The sequence below is a fragment of the Gopherus evgoodei genome, chromosome 22, assembly GCF_007399415.2.
Source record: "Gopherus evgoodei ecotype Sinaloan lineage chromosome 22, rGopEvg1_v1.p, whole genome shotgun sequence".
Classification (NCBI taxonomy): Eukaryota; Metazoa; Chordata; order Testudines; family Testudinidae; genus Gopherus; species Gopherus evgoodei.
Window position 1 is genome coordinate 24,259 of NC_044343.1, and position 15,332 is coordinate 39,590.

The 15,332-nt window shown below is 38.2% G+C and overlaps 1 protein-coding gene and 1 long non-coding RNA gene across 17 annotated transcripts in view; one reads left to right on the plus strand and one right to left on the minus strand.

The window, feature by feature from the left end:
* Nucleotides 1-15,332, minus strand: part of LOC115638495 — a 64,838-nt gene that overhangs the window by 24,252 nt on the left and 25,254 nt on the right. The window lies entirely within an intron of this gene.
* TPM4 (tropomyosin 4) overlaps nt 2,313-15,332 on the plus strand; it is a 35,114-nt gene continuing 22,094 nt past the window's right edge. For all 3 annotated transcript variants that reach the window (XR_003997450.1, XM_030540082.1, XM_030540081.1), the window contains exons 1-2: nt 2,313-3,804; nt 13,427-13,552. Coding sequence is in view for 2 of the 3 variants with exons in the window: in XM_030540082.1 (XP_030395942.1) it covers nt 3,691-3,804; nt 13,427-13,552 (240 nt within the window). In the remaining variant the exon portion in view is untranslated. The remainder of the gene's footprint in view (nt 3,805-13,426; nt 13,553-15,332) is intronic.

Consider the following 15,332-nt stretch of genomic DNA (forward strand, 5'->3'; position numbering starts at 1 on the left):
TAACATCTCTTATTCAGTCAAATGGCCCTTGGTGTTCTATTATTCAATTCTGAATTTAGAATGATAGTCACTTTCCTGCATTAGACAAAACAGACACAGGAGAGAGAAGAACTAGGATAATAAAGATGGGGAAAATACAGCTTAGGGTACAGGGTGGCTGGTCAGTCATGGGACATATGCTTTGGTCTTGCAGGTCAGCCATGAAAGCTATTGCTCTGGACGCTGGCTCTTCTCCCCAGACAGGGACATTATCTAGTTGGTATGGTGAGGTCTCTCTCCTTCATTTGTCCTTCTCAGGGTGAGCAGAGCTGGATGGAACATCTCATCTCATTGTACTGGTGCTATGCAATACAGCTGATTTCAGGATCCAGTGAAAAGCTGAGAGTGAGAGGACAGAAGGAAGATGGGAGGAGGCAGAAAGGAATGCACAAGGGAAGGGAAGACAAAGGAGGACCTCAGATGTATCAGATTGGGGGCTTCCCTGGTGCAGCGATAATGATCAATGACCCCACTATAGTACCATGGTCTGGTATCATGATAACAATCCTTCCACTACAGCTGCGGTGATGGCAAAAAGCACTCCACTGTGTTTTCACCAAGTCTCTTTTTAAGGACCGCAAAAGGGAGCAATAAACTAAGCAGCCCACCCTCCCATTATTTTGTCCGCCAATTAGGCCTAATTCCTAACAAATCAATTTTTGGTTATCTGATTTCTGACTTTCTGCTCCTCTTGTTCACCATTCATAATACATAGTCTTTGACTGATATCAGTAAACCCTTTTTATTTAGGGTGACCAGATAGCAACTGTGAAAAAATGGGGCAGGGCAATAGGCGCCTATATAAGAAAAACTCCCCCAAAACAAGACACCTGGTCACTCTATTTTTATTTATATCTTTGTCTTTGTCTCCTTTGCTCCACATCTTTTCTAAAACAGTTTTATATAACTGATCATTTTAACAATTTGTGAACCTTTATCCACTTTTCAGCAGTTAAGCTTACAATTCAGATAAATGTATTTTATTATTATGCAAATGTATGTTATTACAATATGTCTCACTCACTGCTTTCATCCTAGTATGTGCTTTACTCAGGTAAATCTGTCACACAGTCCTTACCCACAGCTTACCATACCCTGCAGCACTGGTGGATCACTGTTTAACATATTACTATTATTTTAAAATGTTATGTATATACAGTGTGTGATTTTCTAAGCTCATGACTCAGTCAAACTAGAATCCATTTTTCTCCAGAGCACTGAAGTGTCTATTCAGTGAGGATTATTTCTCTACCAAATTACAATTTAATTCTGTTTAACAAAACTAGAATTCCTTTAGTGAACATCTAAATTAAAAGAAAATAAAATCTAATTTTTTTTAGTACATGAGCTCACTGTAGTGGGGACAAACTTGTGTGACTTAAATGGTTGAACAAGGATTCCCAAACTGTCTCACAAAGGGTTTACTTGTGATCTGCAGCATGTTGGCTGGTCACATAGCACTGGCTCCTTGGTTCTGACTGCCACGTAACATTAAAGACCCATTAAATACTTTAATAATATTTTTTTTGAATAGCAGGGGCCATATTCAATATTTTCATCAATTACTTGGATAATTAAGAGGAGAGTATGCTGATAAAATTTGCAAATAAACCCAGGCTGGAAGGGGTTGCAAGCACTTTGGTGGACAGGCTTCAAATTCAAAACAACCTTGACGAATAAGAGAATTGTGCTGAATTCAACAAGATGAAATTTAATAAAAACAAGTGCAAAATACTTCACTTAGGAAAAATCAAATGTACAGCTACAAAATGAGGAATAACTGGTTAGGCAGCAGTACCTCTGAAAAAGCTCTGGGGGTCATAATGGATCTCAAATTAAATATGAATCAATGTGATGTAGTGGCTAAAAAGGCTAATATTCCAGGTTATATTAGTGTGAATGTTGTATGTAAGGCACAGGAGGTAATTGTCCCGATCTACTTAGCCTGGGAAACCTCAGCTGGAGCACTGTTTTCAATTCTAGGTACTGCACTTTAAGAAATATGTGTACAAATTGGAAAGAGTCCAGAGGAGAGCATTAAAAATGATAAAAGGTTAAACTAGGTATTTTTAGTTTTGAGAAGAGACGACTGAGGTGGGACCTGATAACAGCCCTTAACATATTTGAAGAGTTATCAAGTGGATGGTGATCTGCTGCGCTCTATGTCCACTAAAAGTGGGACAAGTAGTAATGGGCTTAATCTGCAGGAAGAGAGATTTAGGTTAAATATTAGGGAAAACTTTCTAACTATGAGGGTAGTTAAGCTCTGGAACAAGATTCCAAAGGAGGTTGTGGAATCCCCTTCAGTGGAGGTTTTTATGAACAAGTTGGACAAACACCTGCCAGGAACGTTCTGGTTTACTTGGGACAACCTCAGTGCAAACTGGGGGTTCGACTTGATGGCCTCTCAATGTCCGTTCCAGCCTTTCATTTCTGTGATAGTCCAGATGGTCATGAAAACAAAGAGCATGAGATAATTTATTTAGACGTAGTCCCTGCCTGTGGGAGAGTTTAAGAACCCCTCCTGTATGACAAAAATGGACCCAAACATGCTTTTATCTCCTGAACATTAGATGTTGCCATTGGGCCAAAAGCATCTCTGTAAAACACACTTTATTAATATACCTAAAATGTAAAAACTAAAACAAACTTTCCCTCAAACATATTAAAAGATAATAGTTTATGAATGGAATCAGATTAATTGACAAAATACTTGTGACATTTCAACTTTATAGCATTATCTCCCAAATGAATTAGAAAATATATATTATTCCCCCAAACATTTAGGGGGAGAATTTTCAAAGACCAAAATGGCAGGTAGGTGCAAAATGAAAGCCTCTGAACATCCTACCCATCTTGGGTACCAAATCTGCCTTCTGTTACATATATGAAACGTCTATTGAAAGATTATTTATAGGAATTGTACCAGGCTAACTGAAAGCAAAATTTGAGACTCTAAGGGTTTATGATTTTTATACCTATAATTTTGTTATGCATTTCACAACATATCAAACATAGGATGTCTGTTTCCCATAAGATACATGTTTTTACTAGTTTCTCTTGTATGTGCAGTCATTGTCTCAAGTTTTCTGCGCATGAACATTTCAGTTTCTAAATCTATAAGGATCCTTCCACTTCCTCCAGATGTTATTCTGCTTGCTTGCTATGTATGGGAAGCCAGACCATTTTCCATAACCCTGTGGACTGTTTAAGTGTTCTACAAACGAGAGCTGCTAATGAGCTTTGTTTCAAGCATATGTGTTCATATGTCAACACTTTTGCATATGTCAGAAGGTTAAAAATGGAAACATTTTTTTCCTTTAAGAAAACAGACACCCAAATAAGGAGATGACTGAGCACTTAAGATTCCCCTAGTGAATCGCTTCCAGCTTGTTCCTTAGAAAGGCTTCACGTGAAAGGTCGGGGGGGGGGGGGGCGCACCAGGGATTTGGGCTGCATCCAAAATATTGAGTAAGGGTCTTTGAGACTTTAAAGCTCACTACAACCATTCAAGGGTTCACTGCGCTGCACACCTAAAGCAGTGCTCTACTACTTTCTCTACCTATTTTTAAGACTGTTTACTACAAGTTTGTTCTTGCAAAGCTTTTCTTCTCTTGTGTGTGAGACACACAACCCCATCCTCCAGCAAAAATGGAAGCCATCAAGAAAAAGATGCAGATGCTGAAGCTAGATAAGGAGAATGCAATTGATAGAGCTGAACAGGCTGAAGCAGACAAAAAAGCAGCTGAGGACAAGTGCAAACAGGTGAGTAGGAATAAAAACAGTTGTATATCTACACTGTAGAGAAAATTGTAACAACATTAAAAGGTAAGTAGCATATTTTTGTGATGGTGAGAAAACAGAATAATATTGTTAGGTCTCCTATTTTTCTGCATACCCTCCGTTGAAGTATTTTGCATTTTGGTAATATATTTCATGCATGCAGATGGAACAATCTGTTAACTTTTCCTATTTGCTCATCCATTTTGATTTGGGACTCAGTGAAGTCAGCACCATTCCTAGACTACTCAGTGTACTTCAGAGAGTTCTTTTTTTGAATCCTACATGATTCCTCATTTAATTTCCTTGAAGAGACTAGAGCTTTATATCTTAAACAAGGATGACACACAGTGGTAGAGCTGTAAGATTTTTCCTAGGCAATGCCTGACCATGAATTAAAGCTAACCTTGAGGCAAAATTAATGCAGATCACCTCAGTGTGAGAAATGTCCCTCATTTGAGAGCCAACTGACAGTGACCACGTACTCCGGATAGTATGGTAGGATTTCTATTACTGGGAATAATCAGAAATATTGAATCCTGAAATTGAGGTAATGGACTAAGTTATTTGTGTGAACTGATCTTATGTAGAAGTCCAGGAATGCATTGCTAATGCTGTATTAGGGATTTTTAAATTGGCAGAGTACACAGATCAAACCACCACTGTCTAATGCAGTAGGATTTAGATCTAACTCAAACATTTTGAGTTACTTGGGTGTCTTTTCTTACAAACCACTCCTCTCTAGTGATTAAATATCTCAAAACAAAAAGAGATCATCATAGCACAAAACATTATAGCAAAGACTAAGAGGTTTAGACGCATTAAAATATTTTCCACAAACATGCAGTCATCGCTAAATGTGATTGGAAGAGGAGTATAATATGTTTATTTGTAGCCTGATGCACCAATGAGTAGTGTTGGAGTGCAGGCACTGTACCAATACTAACAGGGATTTTATATTGACCTTCAGATTAAGGTCAAATACAGCAGTTCCTGAAGAGCTTCTGAACATAAGAATGGCTATACTGGGTCAGACCAAAGATCCATCCAGCCCAGTATCCTGTCTACCAACAGTGGCCAATGCCAGGTGCACCAGAGGGAGTGAACCTAACAGATAATGATCAAGTGATCTCTCTCCTGCCATCCACCTCCACCCTCTGACAAACAGAGGCTAGGGACACCATTCCTTACCATTAATGAACTTAACCTCCATGAATTTATCCAGTTCTCTTTTAAATCCTGTTATAGTCCGAGCCTTCACAACCTCCTCAGGCAAGGAGTTCCACAGATTGACTATGCACTGTGTGAAGAAGGACTTGCTTTTATTGGTTTTAAACCTGCTGCCTATTAATTTAATTTGGTGGCTCCTAGTTCTTATATTATGGGAACAAGTAAATAACTTTTCTTTATTCACTTTCTCCACACCACTCATGATTTTATATACCTCTATCATATCTCCCCTTAGTCTCCTCTTTTCAAAGCTGAAAAGTCCTAGACTCTTTAATCTCTCCTCATATGGGACCTGTTCCAAACCCCTAATCATTTTAGTTGCCCTTCTCGGAAGGAACCTTTTCTAATGCCCGTATATCTTTTTTGAGATGAGATTTATATAAGGGCAATAAGATAGTCTCCATCTTATTTAATCTTTTTTAATGATTCCTAACATCCTGTTTGCTTTTGACTGCCGCTGTACACTGTGTGGACATCTTCAGAGAACTATCCACGATGACTCCAAGATCTTTCTTGATTAGTTGTAGCTAAATTAGCCCGCATCATATTGTATGTATAGTTGGGGTTATTTTTTCCAATGTGCATTACTTTACATTTATCCACATTAAACTTCATTTGCCATTTTGTTGCCCAGTCACTTAGTTTTGTGAGATCTTTTTGAAGTTCTTCACAGTCTGCTTTGGTCTTAACTATCTTAAGTAGTTTAGTATCATCTGCAAACTTTGCCACCTCACTTTTGACCCCTTCAAAGAACTCTAATAGATTAGTAAGACATGATTTCCCTTTACAGAAACCATGCTGACTTTTGCTCAACAATTTATATTCTTCTATGTGTCTGACAATTTTATTCTTTACTATTGTTTCAACTAATTTGCCCGGTACTGACGTTAGACATACTGGTCTGTAATTGCCGGGATCACCTCTAGAGCCCTTTTTAAATATTGGCATTACATTAGCTATCTTCCAGTCACTGGGTACAGAAGCTGATTTAAGGAACAGGTTACAAACCATAGTTAATAGTTCTGCAATTTCACATTGAGTTCTTTTAGAACTCTTGGATGAATGCCATCTGGTCCCAGTGACTTGTTACTGTTAATTAATTCCAAAACCTCTTCTAGCGACACTTCAATCTGTGACAATTCCTCAGATTTGTCACCTATAAAGGACGGCTCAGGTTTGGGAATCTCCCTAACATCCTCAGCCATGAAGACTGAAGCAAAGAATTCATTTAGTTTCTCCATAATGACTTTATCGTCTTTAAGTGCTCCTTTTGTATCTTGATCGTCCAGGGGCCCCACTGGTTGTTTAGCAGGCTTCCTGCTTCTGATGTACTTAAAAAACATTTTGCTATTACCTTCTGAATTTTTGGCTAGCTGTTCTTCAAACTCCTTTTTGGCTTTATTATTACATTTTTACACTTAATTTGGCACTGTTTATGCTCCTTTCTATTTACCTCACTAGGATCTGACTTCAACTTTTTAAAAGATGCTTTTTTATGTTATTCCTTTTTATATTCCAGACTATAATTTCTACATAAGACAAGTTTAGAGGGTCAGTACTACTTAAGGCCCACCAGTTTCACCCAAAGACCGGGCATAAAAGAATGCAATTCTGAATAAACACAGAATGTTGAACAATAATTGTAGCTGAAATGCTTCACAAAATCAGTGTTTTTGAACAAGTTTTGATGGAGGAGAGGAAAGGCACCCTATATCTGAAAATGACAAGGAAGGCTGCGCAATCCCAGTTGTCTATACAAGATTGCTTAAAGGAGGGATTTAGTTTTAAAAAAACAGATAGTGGATACTGAAGCTTCCACATTTCTGAAGACTTTCTTGCTCGATAGTTTTACAAAATAGCAGAGCTAAAGGAAAAGGAAAAAGCTACATCCAAGTGAAAAAAATTAACTGATTTTTAATTGAAGTTATATTTAAGTTTACATTATTTGCTTTAAAAATAATTTTTACCATCTCAGTCGATGCTCCATCAACCTAAAACCAATCGTGCATGTAGAGATCTGGTGGGAACAGAATTTAAAAATATAAAGAATCCACTATGATCTCTGCTTTTAAAGTGGTGAAAAAAAATTCCAATTATTCCTTATTTATAGTATTAGTGATATAACAGGAATACTCAAAAACATTCTAAACACTGTATAACAACCCTTATGCATGCACATTATGATCAAGTAATTAGACTGCATCATGTACTATTTTTTTCCACACAATCGTACTTCATTCAGTGCACAAGATGTATGGTGCTTAGTGAATGGATAGTTATTCACTATTTTCTTTTATCTTCATCATTAAGTGTACCCAATACCTGCAGTGAATACAAAATCATTAACATCCTCACGAGCTTTTCTATGGTGCTTTCCCGCAGTAGCCAGACTACACATGCTCCATTCCAACACAATGCACAGGTCTGCTCACACATAAGAATGCTGAGGCGATGAAATTCCCTCAGTTTCTCTGTGGGGATGATGCACATGCAGTCTGATCAGCAGTAGGAGCTGTGAGAGGCTTGAGCATGCTCAATGATGATGGAATCTTTGGAGCTTTTTAGCTGCTAAAACCAGACTCTGAGCATGTGCGTACTGTGATTTTTTTCAAAGACATAATGTCATCAAATTTGGGTAGATTTTCAATGTGCCCGCAAAAGATACATCCCTGACATAAAGGCCACCTACCCTACCAAATTTCAAGTTCTTATTCCAAAGCATGGGGCACTAGAGCTGCTCAAATAAAAGGTTTGTCAGCATTTTTAACGGGCAAAATGATGTATTTTTCCATATTCTCATTTTTGGAAGCAGCTGAACTGTTTTGGCTGAATGTTCCCAAAAAATTCAACCTGCAGCAGACACATGGCATGCAAAATTTCATCCCAAACCGTTAAAATTTGGCAAAGTGATAAGCAACAAAACCAGTTTTATAATGGAACGTTTTTTGTAGCTGAAAATGAAAAAGAAGCTAAGAAATATAAAAAAAAAAGCCTGCCCAATAGTGGCACAATGTGGAAAATATGAGAACAGGACTCAGATCTAAGCCCCCACTCTGATGTCAGCAGAGTCTGACAGCATGGCTTGAGATAGCAAAAATTCTCTTCTCAATTACACCAGTATTAATCCAGAATAACTACCTCTACTTCTGTAGTTACTTTTGAATTACACTGGTCTAGTCTAAGACAGCTAAATGTATGCCCAGCATGCACAGCACAAAGACGAAATTACCATTGTGTCACTCTAAAGTGACTTATCAAGTGTACTCAGGGAAAAATAATAACAAGCTTCTGATGGAACATTGTCCAGTGTCCCCTTCTGCTAGAAAAAAAAGATACATTATGGGCCTTTGTGCTCAGAAGATCTGAAGGGGAGGAAACAAAACAGCTGAATGGATGAAACCTCCAAAGGAAAATAATCTTTATACTAGGGTTGTCAATTAATCGCAGTTAACTCACATGTTTAACTGAAAAAAATTAATCATAATTTAAAAAATTAATCGTGATCACTTCCCATTTTAATTGCACTGTTAAATAATAGAATATCAATTGAAATTTATTAATTTTTTGGATGTTTTTCTACATTTTCAAATATATTGATTTCAATTACAATACAGAATATAAACTGTACAGTACTCATTTTATATTATTTTTATTACAAATATCTGCACTGTAAAATGATAAACAAAATAGTATTTTTCAATTCACCTCATACAAGTATCATAGTGCAATCTCTATCACGAAAGTGCAACTTACAAATGTAGTTTTGTTTTTTTACATAACTGCACTCAAAAAACAAAACAGTTTCTAAAAGTTTAGAAACTACAAGTCCACTCAGTCCAACTTCTTGTTCAGCCAATCGCTAAGATAAACAAGGTTTGTTTACATTACGTCACCTGAAAGTGAGAACAGAGGTTCACATGGCAATTTTGCAGTTGGCATTGCAAGGTATTTACATGCTAGATCTGCTAAACATTCATATGCCCCTTCATGCTTCGGCCACCATTCCAGAGAACATGCTTCCATGCTGATGACGCTTGTTATAAAAATGTGTTAATTAAATTTGTTACTTAACTCCTTGGGGGAGATTTGTATGTCTCCTGCTCTCTGTTTTACCCGCATTCTGCCATATATTTCATGTTCTAGCAGTCTCAGATGATGACCCAGCATGTTGTTTGTTTTAAGAACGCTTTCACTCCAGATTTGACAAAACACAAAGAAGGTACCAGTGTGAGTTTTGTAAAGATAGCTACAGCACTCGACCCAAGATTTAAGAATCTGAAGTGGCTTCCAAAATCTGATCGGGATGGGGTGTTGAGCATGCTTTCAGAAGTCTTAAAAGAGCACACTCCAGTGCAGAAACTAAAGAACCTGACCCACCAAAAAAGACAATCAATCTTTTACTGGTGGCATCTGACTCAGATGATGAAAATGAATATGCGTTGGTCTGCACTGCTTTGGACTGTTATCGAGCAGAACCCATCACTAGCATAGACGCATGTCCTCTGGAATGAGGATTGAACAGACATGAATTTTTAGCACATCTGGCATGTTAATGTCTTGCAACGCTGGCTATAACAGTGCCATGAGAACGCCTGTTCTCACTTTTAGGTGACATTGTAAACAAGAAGTGGGCAGCATTATCTCTTCCAAATGAAACAAACTTGTTTGGCTGAATGATTAGCTGAACAAGAAACAGGACTGAGTGGACTTGTAGGCTCTAAAGTTTTACATTGTTTTATTTTTGAATGCAGTTATTTTTGTACATAATTCTGCAGTAGGTTCAACTTTCATGATAAAGAGATTGCACTCCAGTACTTGTATTAAGTGAACTGAAAAATAAAATTTCTTTTATTTTTACAGCGCAAATATTTATAATAAAAAAAATATAAAGTGAGCATTGTTCACTTTGTATTCTATGTTGTAACAAACCAATATATTTGAAAATATGGAAAATATCAAAATATTTATATAAATAGTATTATATTATTAACAGCATGATTAATTGCAATTAATTTGTTTAATCATGCGATTAATCGTGATAATTTTTTTATTCGCTTGACCACCCTACTTTATACACAATAATACACATATAATCTTTTGGTTATGATTTTTGGGGATTCTTACATGCCCCCCAATCACTATAGTATCTGAGTGCCTAGTTAAGTTGTCTTCAATGTATTGGGAACTGAGGATCAGAGAAATTCAATGACTTAGAAGGGTGGTAACTATGGTGTTCATGGAAGGAATTTTTATTTGCTTTGCTTTGTCACCTTTATTAGGGTGTTAGGTCAAATTGTTGGATTTGGAATTTTTAAAATTGTAGTTTTTAGTATTTTCCAAGGGCATTTAGATTATAACAGAGTATAATGGCACTAAGGGAGTATTATGGTCACCTAGTCTGACCTCATAAAAACCTCAAGATTCTAGTATTTCATGCTGTCATCCTGCATCTAACCCAATAAATTGAAGTCAACTAGTGTATCATTTAAAAAAGTATCCAGTTTTGATTTAAAGATTACCTGTGATGGAGAGTTCACCACACCCCTCATTTGTTTCAATTGTTAATTACTTTCACTGCTAAAAATTTGTATCTCATTTCTAGCTTGAACTTTGCTGACTTCAATTTACAGCCGCTGGATCATGCTATACTTTTTTCTGCTATTTTAAGAAGCCCTCTAGCAGCAAATATCTCCTCCTTACATAGGTACTTATAGACCATGATTAATCATTGGTTAACATTTTCTTTGATAAACTAAATATCTTGCACTTCTTTAGGGCTCAACTTAGTATAAACCACAAACATTTGTGAACTGTCCAGACTAGTCTTTATAAAGGCATTAACTATGATGAGTCAACTGGCAATAAAAAGGTTTAAAAATGCTAACAAAGAGAGCCCTTAGTCTCTCATTGTAAGGTTCATTTTCCAGACCACAAATCATTGTTGATGCTGTTCTCTGAAAACTCTCAAATTTTGCAACTTTCTGTTTAAAAAGTGTGGAGACAGTATTCCAGTTGTAGTCTCACCGATGCCATATACAGAGGTAATATAACCTTACTCCTGCTCAATATTCCCATTAATATAGCCTACTATCATATTAGCCCTTTTTTCCACAGCATCAGGCTACTCTGAGCATAAGTACAGAAATGTATAACAATGTACATACACAACATGCTAATCAAAATCATAAAGATATCCTCCAGGGCACAAACAACAAAGTAAAAGAACTGCACTAAAAAGTAACACACATAAAGGTGGTTTAAATTAATTGTTTTAATAAACTTAATGTATTCAAGGAATGAGTTAAACCATCATTCTTCCCAATGAATTAACTATTCCCAGGATAGAACAGAACAAAGGTGGTATTATGAGTTCAATCACAGATCAGACAGTCTGCAGGCACACCAGTTATGTTATCAGCAAGAAGTCTCATGATAATAGAAATTCTCCAGGGTGCAGGGGGCAATTTGTCATCTGGCAGTCTCCCAGCAGGATATAAATAGCACCTTTTTAGAATACATTATGGATTTATATGGTATGGTCAAGTGATAATGAGATAAAATGGAACATACCTTGGATGACCTATATGTCCCTCCTTCCATTGGAGAACCATATATGGTTTAAAGTTCTGAATCTTTAGGGAAATAATATTATGACCATCAAATCTAACAAAATAACTATCTCAGTGAGTGGATGGTACCTCTGTATTTCAGATAACACATTTGCACTGATCATATTCAACATATTTCAAGCAATGCCTCAATTTACCAAGTGAAGTGTAGCAGTGCTTGCTAAGGGAGACTAGGTAAAACAAAGTAAGGGACTCTAAACTCTACTCTACTTAATACCTGTACTTCTGTGAGTCATTCTCTATCCTCACGCATATGTTAAGGAGACAATAGATCCAGTGTTATATTTACGTATGGACCAAGTGGGCCACAGCCTATAAACAAAGGGCAATACAGTCCAAAGAGTAAAAGACATACACCAAATTTATTTTTCATATCATTTCAAATTTAGGTTTCATTAAGAGTCTCCCTGAACTCAGGGATACTGGGTATAATGCATTTTTCCTATATACATGACGTTTTCTTTATTATCAGGATTCAATGACAGTACTGTAGGTAGAATGCCAGTGATGGGGACAAGCTTGTCCCTGCCTTCCCTGAGGAGGAGCACACTATGCTAGCATAATTTTTTATTTCAGACCAGGGCAACATAGACAGTTACTCTATCTATGGATGTATGGGGTCGGATTCTCAACTTGTGTACTTTGTCACAGCTAAATTGAAGTAAGTGGAGTTATGCCTACTTACAACAGCTGAGTTATAGAATCATAGAAATGTAGCACTGGCAAGGACCTCAAGAAGTCGGGTAGTTCAGCCCTCTATGCTGAAGCAGGACCAAGTATACCTAGACCATCCCTGACAGGTGTTTGTCTACCTTTTCTTAAAAGCCTCTAATGACAGGGATTCCTCAACCTTCCTTGAAAGCCTATTCCAGTGCTTAACTATCCTTATAGTTAGAAAGTTTTTCCTATCTAACCTAAATCTCCCTTCCTGCAGATTAAGCCCATTACTTCTTTTAGCAGACATAGAGAACAGCAGATTACCATCCTTTTTATAACAGCCCTTAACATATTTGAAGACTGTTATCAGGTCCCCACTCAGTCTTTTCTAATATTTTAAAAAATTTTCCTCATAGGTGAGGTTTGCTAAATCAGTTTAGAAACATGGATATAGCATGGTTTCAGAATAGGCAGCAGGTTTTAAACAAATAAAAGGAAGTGTTTCTTCATACAACACACAGGCAACCTGTGGAACTCCTTGCCAGAGGATGTTGTGAAAGTCAAGGCCATAATAGGGTTCAAAAAAGAAATAGAGGAATTCATGGAGGATAGGTCCATCAATGGCTATTAGCCAGGATGGGCAGAAATGGTGTTCCTAGCCTTTGTTTGCCAGAAGCTGGGAATGAGCGATGGGATGGTTCACTTGATGATTACCTGTTCTGTTCATTCCCTCTGGGGCACCTGGCACTGGCCACTGTCAGAAGACACGATACTGGGCTAGATGGACCTTTGGTTTGACCTACTAGGGCCATTCTTATGTTCATTATGTGAATACCAAACAGCCTGCTCAGCTGCCATGTTAGATTTATTAGCATGGTGTAAAACTGTGCAGGCTACTTGGCATCTAAACAACTGAATTTACACAGCAACTTTGAAAAATCCACAATTAGATATCTCTCCATAGCATCATTTTAAAAACATCTTAACATAATTTAAAACAAATAGTAGGGAGAAGTCTTTGGCTATCCTTATCTATAAGCAGAGCAACCAATGTGTCAGAATGTTCACAACTTATTTTTCTTTCTCAAAAGGTAGAGGATGAGCTGGTTGCACTGCAGAAGAAGTTAAAAGGAACTGAAGATGAACTGGATAAATACTCAGAAGCTCTCAAAGATGCTCAGGAAAAACTGGAACAGACTGATAAGAAGGCAACAGATGTATGTACCTGCACAGAATGCAGATGTGTAACTAACTAGAAATGGTATATTTTACAACACACAGTATATCGGTTGTATATTTGATTTAGTGTTAATTTATTGCAATAGTTTGCCCACAGGAAAAAGGCAGAGACAATTATGTCATGGTTGAGGTATGTAACTCCCACTGCCACAAAAAAATGATATTGGTTGTCTAGGGTTACATCTGTTGCTGCATTAGGAAGCTTCCTGCTGATTCACCAGCACAAGAGTATCCTAAAACCCGCTTACTTATACCCAAGAGATGCTCCCATGTAGGACCATCAGATATTTTAGAGCCATTTCCTATACAGTTACCTCTCCCTGTTATTGGCAGAAGGAACATGGTGGGGTTATTTTTTCCAGTGTGCATTACTTTACATTTATCCATATTAAATTTCATTTGCCATTTTGTTGCCATTTAGTTTTGTGAGATCGTTTTGAAGTTCTTCACAGTCTGCTTTGGTCTTAACTATCTTGAGCAGTTTAATATCATCTGCAAACTTTGCCACCTCACTGTTCACCCCTTTCTCTAGATCATTTAGGAATAAGTTGAATAGGATTGGTCCTAGGACTGACCCTTGGGGAACACCACTAGTTATCCATCTCCATTCTGAGAATTTACCATTCCTACCCTTTTTTGCCTGTCTTTTAACCAGTTCTCAATCCATAAAAGGACCTTCCCTCTTATCCCAGCAGTCTGGTTCCACTTTGGTTTAGGTGGAGCCCATCCTTCCTGTACAGGCTCCCCTATCTCAAAAGTTTCCCCAATTCCTAATGAATCTAAACCTCTCCTCTCCTAAACTATTGTCTCTTCCATGCATTGAGACTCTGAAGCTCTGCCTGCCTACCTGGTCCTGTGCGTGGAACTGGGAGCATTTCTGAGAATGCCACCATAAAGGTCCTGAATTTCAGTCTCTTCCCAAGCAGCCTAAATTTGGCCTCCAGGATGTCTCTCCTACTCAGCCCTATGTCATTAGTACCTACACGTACCACGACCACTGGCTCCTCCTTAGCACTACACGTAAGTCTATCCAGATGCCTCGAGAGATCCGCAACCTTCGCACCAGGCAGGCAGGTGACCACACAGTTCTCCTGGTCATCACAAACCCAGCTATCTATGTTTCTAATGATCAAATTTCCCATTACTAACACCTGCCTTTTCCTAGTGAGTGGAGTTCCCTCCCCCGGAGAGGTAACCTCAGTGCAAGAGGATACCCTAACACCATCTGGAAGGAGGGTCCAACTATGGGAAGGTTTCCCTCTGCTCCCGATGACTGCTCTGCTTCCCTGGGCCTTTCATCCTTCTCAGCACAGGGGCTGTCTGACCAGAGGTGGGACAATTCTACAGTGTCCCAGAAAGCCTCATCAACATACCTCTCTGCCTCCCTTAGCTCCTCCAGTTCCGCCACCCTGGCCTCCAAAGCCTGTATGCAGTCTCTGAGGGCCAGGAGCTCCTTGCACCAAATGCAAACATACAGCACCCGCCCACAGGGCAGGTAATCATACATGCTGCACTCAGCGCAATAAACTGGATAGCCCCCACTCTACTGCTGGGCTTCTGCCTGCATGGTCTTCTAGTTAATGAAAGGGTTTTGTTTAAATCAAGAAGTTTTGAATGTAGTTTAGTTTATAGTTTTAAAAAACAGCAAGGGACCCTTGCCCCCTTCCCACTCCCCTTCCAAACTCCCTGCGAAACTCCCTGTTAGCAGCCCCTGTTCGTAGCCACATATCCGTTTTTAGGTATGGTTGCCAACCCTCC